Source organism: Nyctereutes procyonoides, unplaced genomic scaffold (assembly GCF_905146905.1).
Source record: "Nyctereutes procyonoides isolate TBG_1078 unplaced genomic scaffold, NYPRO_anot_genome, whole genome shotgun sequence".
NCBI classification, from domain to species: Eukaryota; Metazoa; Chordata; class Mammalia; order Carnivora; family Canidae; genus Nyctereutes; species Nyctereutes procyonoides.
Genome location: NW_026575125.1, coordinates 58,541,064 through 58,553,926, shown reverse-complemented (window position 1 = coordinate 58,553,926; position 12,863 = coordinate 58,541,064). Strand labels below are relative to the sequence as shown.

The window sequence follows — 12,863 nt, the reverse complement described above, 5'->3', positions numbered from 1 at the left end:
AGTTCCTATTTCTTTGAAGATGTTGTGCTTAGAAGATCTGTTATTTGCAGAAAGCGCCGTGTTGAAGTCTCCCAGTGTTAGTGTATTATTATCTAAGTATGTCTTAACTTTGGTTATTAATTGATTGATGTCTTGATTGGCAGCTCCCACATGAGGGTCATAAATATTCGTGATTGTTAGGTCCTCTTGTTGGATAGATCCTTTAATTATGATATAGCGTCCCTCTTTATCTCTTACTACAGTCTTTGGGATAAACTTTATCTGATAGAATTGCTACCCTTGCTTTCTTTTGAGGACCATTTGAATGGTAAATGGTTTTCCAACCTTTCATTTTCAGGCTGTACGTGTCCTTAGGTCTAAAATGAGTCTCTTGTAGACAGCAAATAGCTAGGTCTTTTTTATCCAGTCTGAAACCCTGTGTCTTTTGATGGGGTCATTAAGCCCATTCACGTTCAGAGTTACTATTGAAAGATATGAATTTAGTGTCATCATAATACCTATTCATTCCCTGTTTTTGTGGTTTATTTCTTTGAGTGTCCTCTTTCTTTTAGTGTCCCCCTTAATATTTCTTGCAGAGCTGATTTGGTGGTCGCATATTCTTTCAGTTTCTGCCTTCTTGGAAGCTCTTTATCTCTCCTTCTATTTTGAATGAGAGCCTTGCTGGATAAAGTATTCTTGGCTGCATGTTCTTCTAATTTAGGACCCTGAATATATCCTGCTAGCCCTTTCAGGCCTGCCAGGTCTCTGTGGAGAGGTCTGCTGTTAATCTAATATGTCCCCATAAAAGTTAGAGATCTCTTGTCTCTTGCTGCTTTAAGGATCTTCTCTTTATCTTTGGAAGTTTCACTATTAAATGTTGAGGTGTTGAATGGTTCTTATTGATTTTATGGGGGGGGGATCTCTCTATTTCCTGGATCTGAATGCCTGTTTCCCTCCCCAGTTTAGGGAAGTTCTCAGTTATGATTTGTTCAAATATGCTTTCTGGTCCTGTGTCCAGAAAGGTAGAACCCTTTCGGTGCCCTCTGGAACCCCAATGAAATGTAGATTTTTTTCCTTCTGAGGCTGTCATTTATTTCCCTTTACCTTTCCTCATGGTATTTTAAGTGTTTTTCTCTTTTTTCCTTAGCTTCCTTCCTGGCCATCAACTTGTCTTCTATGTCACTCCCTCTTTCTTCTACCTCATTAACCCTTGTCTTTAGGACCTCCAGTTTGGATTGCTTCTCATTTAATTGATTTTTAATTTCGTCCTGATTAGATCCAAATTCTGCAGTCATGAAATCTCTTGAATCCTTTTTGCTTTTTCCCCAGAGCCACCAGTCACTTTATAATTGTGCTTCTGAATTGGCTTTCTGACATCAAATTATAATCCAAATTCTGTAACTCTGTGGCAGAGAGTACTGTTCCTGATTTTTTTTTAAGATTTTATTTATTTATTCATAGAGATGCAGAGAGAGAGAGAGAGAGAGAGAGAGAGAGAGAGGCAGAAACACAGGCAGAGGGAGAAGCAGGCTTCATGTGACTCGATCCAGGGTCTCCAGGATCACGCCCTGGCCTGCAGGCGGCGCTAAACCGCTGCACCACTGGGGCTGCCGTGATTTTTTTTCTTTTGTGATGAGTTCTTCTTTATAGTCATTTTGCTCAGTGCAGAGTGGCTAAAAACGAGTTGTACTTTTTAGAAGCGCAAACTCTTCTCTGTAGGTTTCTAGTTGTTCTCTCTTTACATCTCATGTAGAATTTCTAGGTTTCTAGGATGATTTGAAAGTGATCTAGGTAAGTTCGTGGGGACAGGTGATTTGAGTACCTTCGTCCTCCACCATCTTTCCCTGCCCACCCATATTTATCATTTTTAAGCAACTTCCCAAACTAAGTATACTTTTTAATATATTTAACTTGAGAGTAAAAGAAAGTGGAACTATGATATATTTCACAAGTTCCTACTAAATTATACAACTCTTTTAAAAAACTAGCATATTCCAAGACCTTTGATTCTTTTCCCCAGCATAGTTGTTTGCCAGCCATCTCTGCCTTTCTTTTTTCTTTTTTAAATAATAAATTTATTTTTTATTGGTGTTCAATTTGCCAACATACAGAATAACACCCAGTGCTCATCCCGTCAAGCGCCCCCCTCAGTGCCCGTCACCCATTCACCCCCAACCCCCGCCCTTCTCCCCTTCCGCCACCCCTAGTTCGTTTCCCAGAGTTAGGAGTCTTTATGTTCTGTCTCCCTTTCTGATATTTCCTACCCATTTCTTCTCCCTTCCCTTCTGTTCCCTTTCACTATTATTTATATTCCGCAAATGAATGAGAACATATAATGTTTGTCCTTCTCCAATTGACTCATTTCACTCAGCATAATACCCTCCAGTTCCATCCACGTTGAAGCAAATGGTGGGTATTTGTCGTTTCTAATGACTGAGTAATATTCCATTGTATACATAAACCACATTTTCTTTATCCATTCATCTTTCGATGGACACCGAGGCTCCTTCCACAGTTTGGCTATTGTGGACATTGCTGCTAGAAACATCGGGGTGCAGGTGTTCCGGCGTTTCATTGCATCTGCATCTTTGGGGTAAATTCCCAGCAGTGCAATTGCTGGGTGGTAGGGCAGGTCTATTTTTAACTCTTTGAGGAACCTCCACACAGTTTTCCAGAGTGGCTGCACCAGTTCACATTCCCACCAACAGTGTAAGAGTGTTCCCTTTTCTCTGCATCCTCTCCAACATTTGTGGTTTCTTGCCTTGTTAATTTTCCCCATTCTCACTGGTGTGCGGTGGTATCTCATTTGTGGTTTTGATTTGCATTTCCCTGATGGCAAGTGATGCACAGCATTTTCTCATGTGCATGTTGGCCATGTCTGTGTCTTCCTCTGTGAGATTTCTGTTCATGTCTTTTGCCCACTTCATGATTAGATTGTTTGTTTCTTTGCTGTTGAGTTTAATTAGTTCTTTATAGATCTTGGAAACTAGTCCTTTTTCTGATACATCATTTGCAAATATCTTCTCCCATTCTGTAGGTTAAGACAAGGTAGTCTTAGTTTTGTTGACTATATCCTTTGCTGTGCAAAAGCTTCTTATCTTGATGAAGTCCCAGTAGTTAATTTTGCTTTTGTTTCTTTTGCCTTCCTGGATGTATCTTGCAAGAAGTTACTGTGGCAGAGTTCAAAAAGGGTGTTGCCTGTGTTCTCCTCTACGATTTTGATGGACTCTTGTCTCACATTTAGTTCTTTCATCCATTTTGAGTTTATCTTTGTGTATGGTACAAGGGAGTGGTCTAGTTTCATTCTTCTGCATGTGGATGTCCAATTTTCCCAGCACCATTTATTGAAGAGGCTGTCTTTCTTCCAGTGGATAGTCTTTCCTCCTTTATCGAACATTAGTTGACCATAAAGTTAAGGGTCCACTTCTGGATTCGCTATTCTGTTCCATTGATCTATGTGTCTGTTTTTGTGCCAGTACCACACTGTCTTGATGACCACAGCTTTGTAGTACAACCTGAAATCTGGCATTGTGATGCCCCAGCTATGGTTTTCTTTTTTAAAATTCCCCTGGCTATTCGGGGTCTTTTCTGATTCCACACCATCTCTGCCTTTCACTGGGAAATTTCAACTCTTGACTCCAGGGAATCAGTTTCCGTGGCATAAATTTTTACTTCGAAAACACTATAGATTTACTGATTTTAATTATCTTAGGAAATTTGAGACACTCCAGGTAGGAATTATTCCCAGATCAAGTGCTTTTTCCCCTTTGGTATTTGTCACTAAATATGTTTGTCATTATGTTCAATATTTAAAAGAATGAAGAAGAAATGAGATTTGACAAAAAGTGCTGTAAGTAATACTTGAAACTAATCATAGTGCAGGACAGGTTACTATGGCAACTAACCTAAATGCTACTTGCAATAGAATAGTCAAGTCATTAAGAGAATTTAGCCCTAAATGATGTTACTAGATGGCTTCTACAGTAATGTTCTTGTGAATGCCTCAAATTAGGAATGGTGATAACAATAGTATATTTTCCTTTTGGTATGGTACACCCTTACCAAACTGATTTTAACTTAAACTTGATACCTGAATCTTTGAGACAGGTCATGTACTCGTAACAGCTCCCGTTTGTCTCTCTAGTTAATCAGCTGTGTTCAGCGAATACTTATGAACCGAAGGCTCCAGCAGCAGTACAATCAGCAGCAACAGCAACAAATGACTTATCAACAAGCAACACTGGGTCACCTCATGATGCCAAAGCCTCCAAATTTAATCATGAATCCTTCTAACTACCAGCAAATTGATATGAGAGGAATGTATCAGTCAGTAGCTGGTGGTATGCAGCCACCACCCTTGCAGCGTGCACCACCCCCAATGAGAAGCAAAAATCCAGGACCTTCCCAAGGGAAATCAATGTGATTTTGCACTAAAAGCTCAAGATTGTTAAAATCATAGAAAGATCTTTTATTTTTTTAGGAATCAATGACTTAACAGAACTCAACTGTATAAATAGTGTGGTCCCCTTAAATGCCAATCTTCCATATTAGTTTTAATTTTTTAATAGGGCATACCATTTTTTCCTGACATTTGTCAGTGATGTTGCCTAGAATCTTCTTACACACATTTGAGTACAGAAGATATTTCAAATTGTTTTCAGTGAAAACAAGTCCTTCCATAACAGTAACAACTCCACAGATTTCCTCTCTAAATTTTTATGCCTGCTTTTAGCAACCATAAAATTGTCATAAAATTAATGAATTTAGGAAATAATACAGATTTATATATTCGTTCTTTACATATAAAAACACACAGCTGAGTTCTTAGAGTTGATTCCTCAAATTATGAAATACTTTTGTACTTAACCCATTTCTTTATTAAAGTGATTGAAATGGTTTTAATGTTCTTTTGACTGAAGTCTGCAACTGGGCTCCTGTTGTATCATCTCCGTGATTGAAAGTTAGAAACTACAGGTTATCTTTGACACAAAATTGTGTGCAATATTCTCAAATACTACTGCTCTAAAACTTGGAGGAGTCTTGGCAGTTATCTTTGCATTGTATAAACAGCCTTAAGTATAGCCTAAGAAGAGAATTCCTTTTTCTTCTTTAGTCTTTCTGCCATTTTTTATTTTCAGTTATATGTGCTGAAAAAATTACTGGTAAAATTTCAGGGTTGTGGTTTATCTTCCACACATGTATTTTCTCTCTTCTGGCACTCTTATAAAGCACATCTCTTAACTGCTTGGTGCCAGTGCTAGTGCTTCATCCTGTTGCTGGCAGTGGGATGTGGACTAACAAAATCAATTTACAGCATTTTAGGAGGTTAAGGATGGTGGTGTGGTTGTAGGGTCACACCCTGTTTTATAAACAATATCAAAATGGCAGAACCATTGCTGACTTTTTAAGTTCACATAAGGAATGTGCTTTAATAATTCCCAGTACTGTCAGTATTTGAAATAATTCCTCTGAAAGATAAGGATCACTGGCTTTTATGCTCTTCCTGTTTTCTGTCATCATCATGTTCTTTTTCCTCAACTCCCCTGTGTTATTTTAAATAAATTACATTTCAAAGTTCTTTTTTTTTTTTAGTTTAGATCTGTGAGGCAATTTTCTGATCAAATTAATTCATCTAATACCCTTTTTTGAAGTTTTACTAGAAAATCATTGCATTGTTGTTTTTCTTAATCCAGGCCTATAAAAAAGACCTGTAAGTTTATTCATGTACAATTTGGTTGCTTGAATTTCTTGAAGAAAAAGATTGTTAGACTATGGGAGTCAACTCAACATGGCAAAACCATTTTTGAGATGGTGTTGTAACAGGTAGTGAAAATAGCTAAGGAATTTCATTAAAAAAAGAAAGTTGGGTGGAGGAATTGCTCTGGGTATCACTGGATTAGAATGAGTTTAACATTAGCTAGAACAGCTTTGAGTTATTTGGGTGAATAGATTTCCATTTTTATCTTGAAAAAACATGTGGCAAACATCTAAAAGCACTAGGTTTATGATACAGAATTTGTGAGGTTAGGTGGATCCACTTAACACACATCCTCTCCCCCCCCACTCCTTCCCCCCATTTAACATGGTGAGTTATCACTAACAAATTCCATGTATTTGGATATTATGCCAAATTGGATATTTGATTATACATCAAATTTACTTAATTGGGGTGGAGGGGAGAGGTGTATTTACTCTAGAAGTGATGAAAAAGACAAGATTTATGAGATAAATATTTGAAGGCAATACACTCTGGCCAGCTGTTTTCAGTTGGTTTTTCTACAAGTCCAGAATACCTTAAACCTGATATACTAGACCTGGGAATTTTCAACATGGTCTGATTACTTGTTCAAAGACATGGATGTAAAAATTTTAGGCAACCTTCTAAACCTTTTTCACCATGGATGAAACTATGACTTAAGGAATAATACATAGAAAGGATTAATTGGAACTAAGAGAGTTTGAAATAAAACTTGGACCACTTTGCATACACTCTTCTCACTTGACATTTTAGCTACATAATATGTACTTTGAGTATAACATCAAGCTTTAACAAATATTTAAAGACAAAATCACATCAATAAGATACTAAAAGGCTCATTTTTATATTTGTTTTAGATGTTTTAAATAGTTGCAATGGCTTAAATGACGATTTAAAATGTTGCTTGTAATACAGTTTTGCCTGCTAAATTCTCCATATTTTGTAACCTGTTTTATTTCTTTGGGTGTAAAGCGTTTTTGCTTAGTACTGTGATATTGTATATGTTTTGTCCCAGTTGTATAGTAATGTTTCAGTCCATCATCAGCTTTGGCTGCTGAAATCATACAGCTGTGAAGACTTGCCTTTGTTTCTGTTAGACTGCTTTTCAGTTCCGTATTGAGTATCTTAAGTACTGTAGAAAAGATGTCACTTCTTCCTTTAAGGCTGTTTTGTAATATATATATGAGGACTGGAATTGTGTTTTTAAAGAAAAGCATTCAAGTATGACAATAATACTATCTGTGTTTTCACCATTCAAAGTGCTGTTTAGTAGTTGAAACTTAAACTATTTAATGTCATTTAATAAAGTGACCAAAATGTGTTGTGCTCTTTATTGCATTTTCACAGCTTTGAAAATCTGTGCACATATTGTTTCATAGAAAATGTATAGCTTTTGATGTCCTATTTAATGGTGATTCTTTTGCACATTTAGTTATTTAATATTGGGAGGTCAAAAAGTTTGGTTTTTGAATCTGTTATATACTAAATTCTGTAAAAGAAGATCTCTAACCTCAAAAATAATTTACATACCAGGAAGCCTATGTGTGTTTGTGTTAGTTTTGGTTGTCTCTTTGTAAATCCAGCACCATTTCCTGCTTTCCAAAAGCTGCATCACTCATTTAAATCGAGCAGGACTACCAATCCACACTTGATAGAAAAGCTGCTTACCCTCCTGAAGCCATAGCAAGTTGATGGAAGCCTTATTACCTGGCCTCCAAAGAAGCTGAATATTTTGTAGTCTTCCTTTAGCTATGCCCATTTTCCCTCTATCACAAAATCAGATACTTAATATCAGTGCCCCAAACAAAACTAAAATAATTACTTATCTCAGTACCCTTGTTTCCTTTGAGGGTGGCATGCTGTGAAGCTATATTTATTCTAACAGTAAATTAGGTAATTCTTTTACATGTTTATTTCACTTAAAATTATGTGCAGGTTATTACCCACCTTATTATACCACATTTAGTCTCAAGTGACTTAGCTATCTCCACATCAAATCTACCCTAAAAGATGAAAATTCTTCCACCATGGATTTTTTTCAAGTCTGTAACTTGTGCCAATCCCAAAGGAGTTACCAAATTTCAGAAATGCTTTTTGTTTGTGCAACATTTTATATATGCTGTTATATGGAGGTGAATAAAAATTTAAAACCCAAAATATATATTGTTTCTAAGCTCAATATCTGCTAGGTAACCAAACTCTTCCCACACTACTCCTGTTGGATATAATGAATGGCCCCACCCACCCCCACTTAAGAGTTTTACTCCCCAGAGTATGTACTGCCATAAACTTCCTTTACAATATATACTGCCACCCTCTCTATGGAATAATCTTCCTGTCACCATTGTGTAGGCTAACCAAGGCAGTCACCCTTCCTCTCCTCACTTGAGATCTCTGATAGTGACCACTACATATGTTCACCAGGAAAGCAAATAAATTGAGGCCTTTATTAAAGATAATGAAGATAAAGCTGTAATTGAAGGAATGAAAGAGTAAGACATATCCTAAAATACTGCAGGCCCTCTTTAATACTCAGAATGCCACATATTCCAAGCAATCTCTACCCTATAGCACTCCAAATTCATCTCACCATTTTGCCCTCACTTTCTCCCTGGTAGAAACATAGGGAGGGCAATTGGCTCCAATCTCCTTTAGTTAATCATGTCAGATGACTACCAAGAGATTTCTATCTGTTGAACAGACTCCGTGCTCTCCCTATAGTTCTTACATCAAATACATGTTAGTTTTCAAGAAAGGTGAAAAGATGGGCATCAGATGCAAGGACAGGATTTGTTTTCAGGTATATGAGGATCAAGTGTATTGAAAGAAAGGAATAAAGGTAGAGAGGAATCGAGAAAGACTAGATTGGAGTGGATTAATAGAGGACCTTGAAATCCTGAATAATTCAATACAGAGGATAACAAGTGTTTGAGATGGTTGATGTCTTCAAAGTAGCAGTAAAGATGGTGATTTGGACAGAGATAATTTGAATGCCTTAGAATGCAAAGTGAAGATCAGAGACAGGAAGATAATCCAGGAATTCAGTGATGAGACTATAGACAATTTTAAGGAAAAAAATCATTAGGGGTTGTGTAAGGGTGAACTTTTTAAATTGCAAGATAAAGCTGTTATTTCCTACTCTTACCCAAGAAGCCCACTTTTCTTCAGGATTTCTGATTTTATGTGCAAAATGTCACTCTTTTTGATTACCCTCTCAAGCCTAATGATAAAACCCTTAGTGGCATTCCTGTTGTTTTTTTATTACTCCTAATTACACCCTTAAATGTATATACAGAAAGTGAGTTTAGTTCACTTAACTAAACTGAGCGTAATTCTATTTCTTTCCTCAAGCTAGTTCTTTAAATGGCCAAATCCATTCCTTTTAGTTCTTGAGACCCATCCATTCCAAGTGCTAGTATCTATTATCACATTTAGAAGCTTTCTTTGGTATTTTCAAAGTGCCTTGTGGTTATTATGTTAACCTGTATATAACATATCTGTGAAGAAAGAATGGTTACATTCTTATGACAGTTAAAAGAACAAAGTAAAATCCATTGCACATAGGCAGGAAACGTTACTTATCTGGGTCTTTATGTTTCATTTGGAAAATAAGACTATAATAATTTTACTGAAGGCAGGAGCCTGGACCAGGTGATTTCCTGAGGTCCTTTTCAGCTCCAAGACTAACCGTGAGCAAAGCACAATTTGAAGCCAAAAGGCAATGAGTTTGTCTAAGGTTACGTGGTGAGTTTGTGAACAAAATTAGAAATCCCTTGCCTTTGGTTAACACTCTCCCAGACTAAGGGATACCTTTTCCTCAGTTTAGAAAAATGAGAGGTCTGACCGGCATTTAATGACAAAGGTAAATCAAGTTGTAATGGGCTCTAATTACCACTTCCACAACTGTAACCTCCTTTATCTTTTGCCCAGAGGCACTCCCAGTGCTTGTTTTTTACTGCCTCTGGAACTCAGAAAATGAAAAACCATGTTTAAGGATGATTCTTACATCTTTGTTGCCCGATTGGTTTATATACATGACAAAACATCAAGGTAAATATAAGCCCACTTCTGTAAAGTCAGCTTTTAATGATAACTTCCCATTGTATTCATAGCTATAAAGCCCAAAGTAGGCCAATGTTTAAACTGTCTGATCTGGATGAAGTTTATAGTAAGGCAATATTTGTTTATATTGACTCTTGTTGCAACACAAATAGCATACTTTTTGAAATGTGGATTTAATAAAGAATCAAATCTTGTGACAAACAAAAATAGAAGAGTGAAATAATAATCATTTTTTTTATGTAGCTGCTTGTCCTTAATGTCAGTAGCAAAGCAGGTAGAAGACTGTCTAGCTTCCTGAATATATTTCAGTGGAAACAAAACAAACTTAAGAAAAAAGAAACGTGGCTAATATAAATCATCTGAGGTCTGTTCATTCCCAGCTCTTGGTAGGCTTTCAACTATACAGCATGGAGGCTTTAGTGATACAGCCTTGCTTGAACACTTAGTAAACCTTTTAGCAAGTTTTCCTGCCCTCTCTTTCCTTATCTTGCACACCATACTGGATATGAAGCTCAAATGAAGTGTCTGCCAGCATTTTCCTTCGATTTTATTTATGCTTGAGAGACAGAGAGAGAGGCAGAGACACAGGCAGAGGGAGAAGCAGGCTCCGCTCCATGCAGGGAGCCTGACATGGGACTCGATTCCGGGTCTCCAGGATCCCACCCTGGGCTGAAGGTGGCGCTAAACCGCTGAGCCACCAGGGCTGCCCCAGAACTCATTTTAAATACAGTGGCTTCCTCACAAGTTCAGTTAGACACCAATTGAGAATACTAAAGGTACAAGTATTCTGAACAAAGTTTATTTTTTGTTTTTCTACCTGATAAAGTTTAAGTACCATTTGAGCAAGGTCTTAAAAGATAGCTAGAACGTGGATATGTAGAGATTAAGGAGGATAGAATCTCAAAGGAAACAGCAAACAAAAATATGTAGGCAGCAAAGAATAGAATTCACAATAGTATAGTTCCAGGAAATGCCATGCTTCTGTACTTGTGCACATAAGTTTATAGCCCCATTTAAGGCAATAGCTGTAATGCACAATTTGTAGTTAAATGGTGTGGTAGGAAGAACAATGGAACCCCAAAGATGTCCACATCTTAATCTCAAAACCTATGAACATGTTAGGTTATGGCATAGGACAATTAAGGTTGTAGGTATTAAGGTTGATAATCAGCTGACCTTAAAATGAGGAGCCACCTGTATCATCCAGGTGAGCGCAATATGATCACAAGAGCCCTTAACAGTGGAAGAGAGAGGCAGAGGGAATAATAAGTAAGTAAATAATTCTCACCTAGAACCTCCAAAAAGGAGTACAGTTCCATTGACACCTTCATTTCAGCCCAGTGAGACCCATCAGACTTCTACCTACAGAAGTAAAAGATCATAAATGGGTGTTGGTGTAGCCCACCAAGTTTGTGGTTATTTGTTATAACAGCAATAGGAAACTAATACAATGGTTATTTGTGTGAGTACTTGATCAATGTCCTGATCCCCTGCTAGATATGTGAGCTCCTTCAGTGCAGGGACCTATGTTCACTTTAATATCCTTGGCGCCTGACAGAGAAAAGGTGTGGGTAAAGTGATGAATTTATGTGTGAATGTCTTGGTAGTCATGTCTTTAAAAAAAAGATTTTATTTATTCATAAGAGACACAGAGAGAGATGCAGAGGCAGAGGGAGAGGCAGGCTCCTCAGGGAGCCCAATGTGGGACTCAATCCCGGGACCCCAGGATCACACTCTGAGCCGAAGGCAGACACTCAACCACTAAGCCACCCAGGCGTCCCTTGACAATCATATCTTATCTGAGAACATTATGGCAATTTCAATAGCATCAAAATCTGTTTCTGTGTGCCCACATGTATGTATGTATGCATGTATGTATGTATATGTACAAAGTGAACGAATATATATATACACACACACACATACACATATGTCTGTTCTCTTTCACTTTGGGTCTCTTTGTCTTCCTCCTTTCCTTTATTCTCTCTTCTCTCTTCCCTCTTCCTTACTTCTGTTCCTATTTCTTAATTGGCCATAACAAAGGATTGAAGTACACCTTGTAATTCTCCATCATGTTTATGGAATAGAGTTTTACATTTTATGTTCATAGTTTTTAAAAAGAAGTAATATCGTGTATTGCACTGAAAAAATGCTTTATCCTCAAGAGTCCCTTTATTTATTACCTATTTAATTTGTATCAGTAGGTAAGTGATCCTTGATAGAAGTTTCTCATTTCTGATAGGATAGTGTGTAGAACCCAGGGGCAGAAACATCCCATAGAAGCTGTCCTGTTATACCTTGCTATTAGGAACTTGTTCTCTGATTGCATGGTCCACGTTGTCTAAACAATATAATTTCGAGAGGAAATTGTTTGACGTTTACCCAGAAGAAATCAGATGCCCCATTAGGACCAGATTATTCAGTCTTTACCTTGGTTCCATCCTCTGTCTACTGAATTTTATCATAAAGATGTTTAATGTTTGAATGGGATGCACTGGAATCCTGGGGAAGGCATAAGACCTATTGTTACTACAGAGCTCGGCCCGTTCCACAAAACAGGATGACTTAACAAAAAGTAAAACTTTTGATGGGAAAGTTCTTGAAATTTCTAGTGATTAAGAACATTTAAGGAAATCTTCATTACTAAAATTGGAAGGACCTGAGCTAGGTCAGTGCTTCTCAAGCTTTAATATATGTGCAAGTCACCTGGGTTACTCATTAAACTTTAGATTTAGATTCTGATATGGTAGATCTGGGATGGGGCCTAAGAATTTGCATTTATAGCAAGCTCCCGAGTGATGTTGATGCAGCTGGTCCAGGGACCACACTTCAAGGAGCAAGGAGTTAACGGATCTAGGACAGTCAGAAATAGGGTATCTGCATTCTGCATGGAGGAACCAGAAAGTGGGTGTTTCTAGAACCAGAGTCTCAGAGAAGGTGTCTGAGCTTTCCTCTCCTCTCGGGGAGATACAGGGCATCCTGGTAGGTCTCTCATGTGTTAGGGTCCCCAGAACCAGGCACTGGGGAAGTTCCCTGGATATGTATCAGGGTAATTAACCCTAGC

At 37.6% G+C, this 12,863-nt stretch overlaps 1 protein-coding gene across 4 annotated transcripts in view; it reads left to right on the top strand.

Moving 5' to 3' along the window:
• Positions 1 to 7,057, top strand: part of ATRX (ATRX chromatin remodeler) — a 304,453-nt gene extending 297,396 nt beyond the window's left edge. For all 4 annotated transcript variants that reach the window (XM_055337613.1, XM_055337612.1, XM_055337611.1 and 1 more), the window contains one exon: positions 4,124 to 7,057. In XM_055337613.1, the coding sequence (XP_055193588.1) occupies positions 4,124 to 4,402 (279 nt within the window). In that variant the 3' untranslated portion in view covers positions 4,403 to 7,057. The remainder of the gene's footprint in view (positions 1 to 4,123) is intronic.
• Positions 7,058 to 12,863: the final 5,806 nt, after the last annotated feature.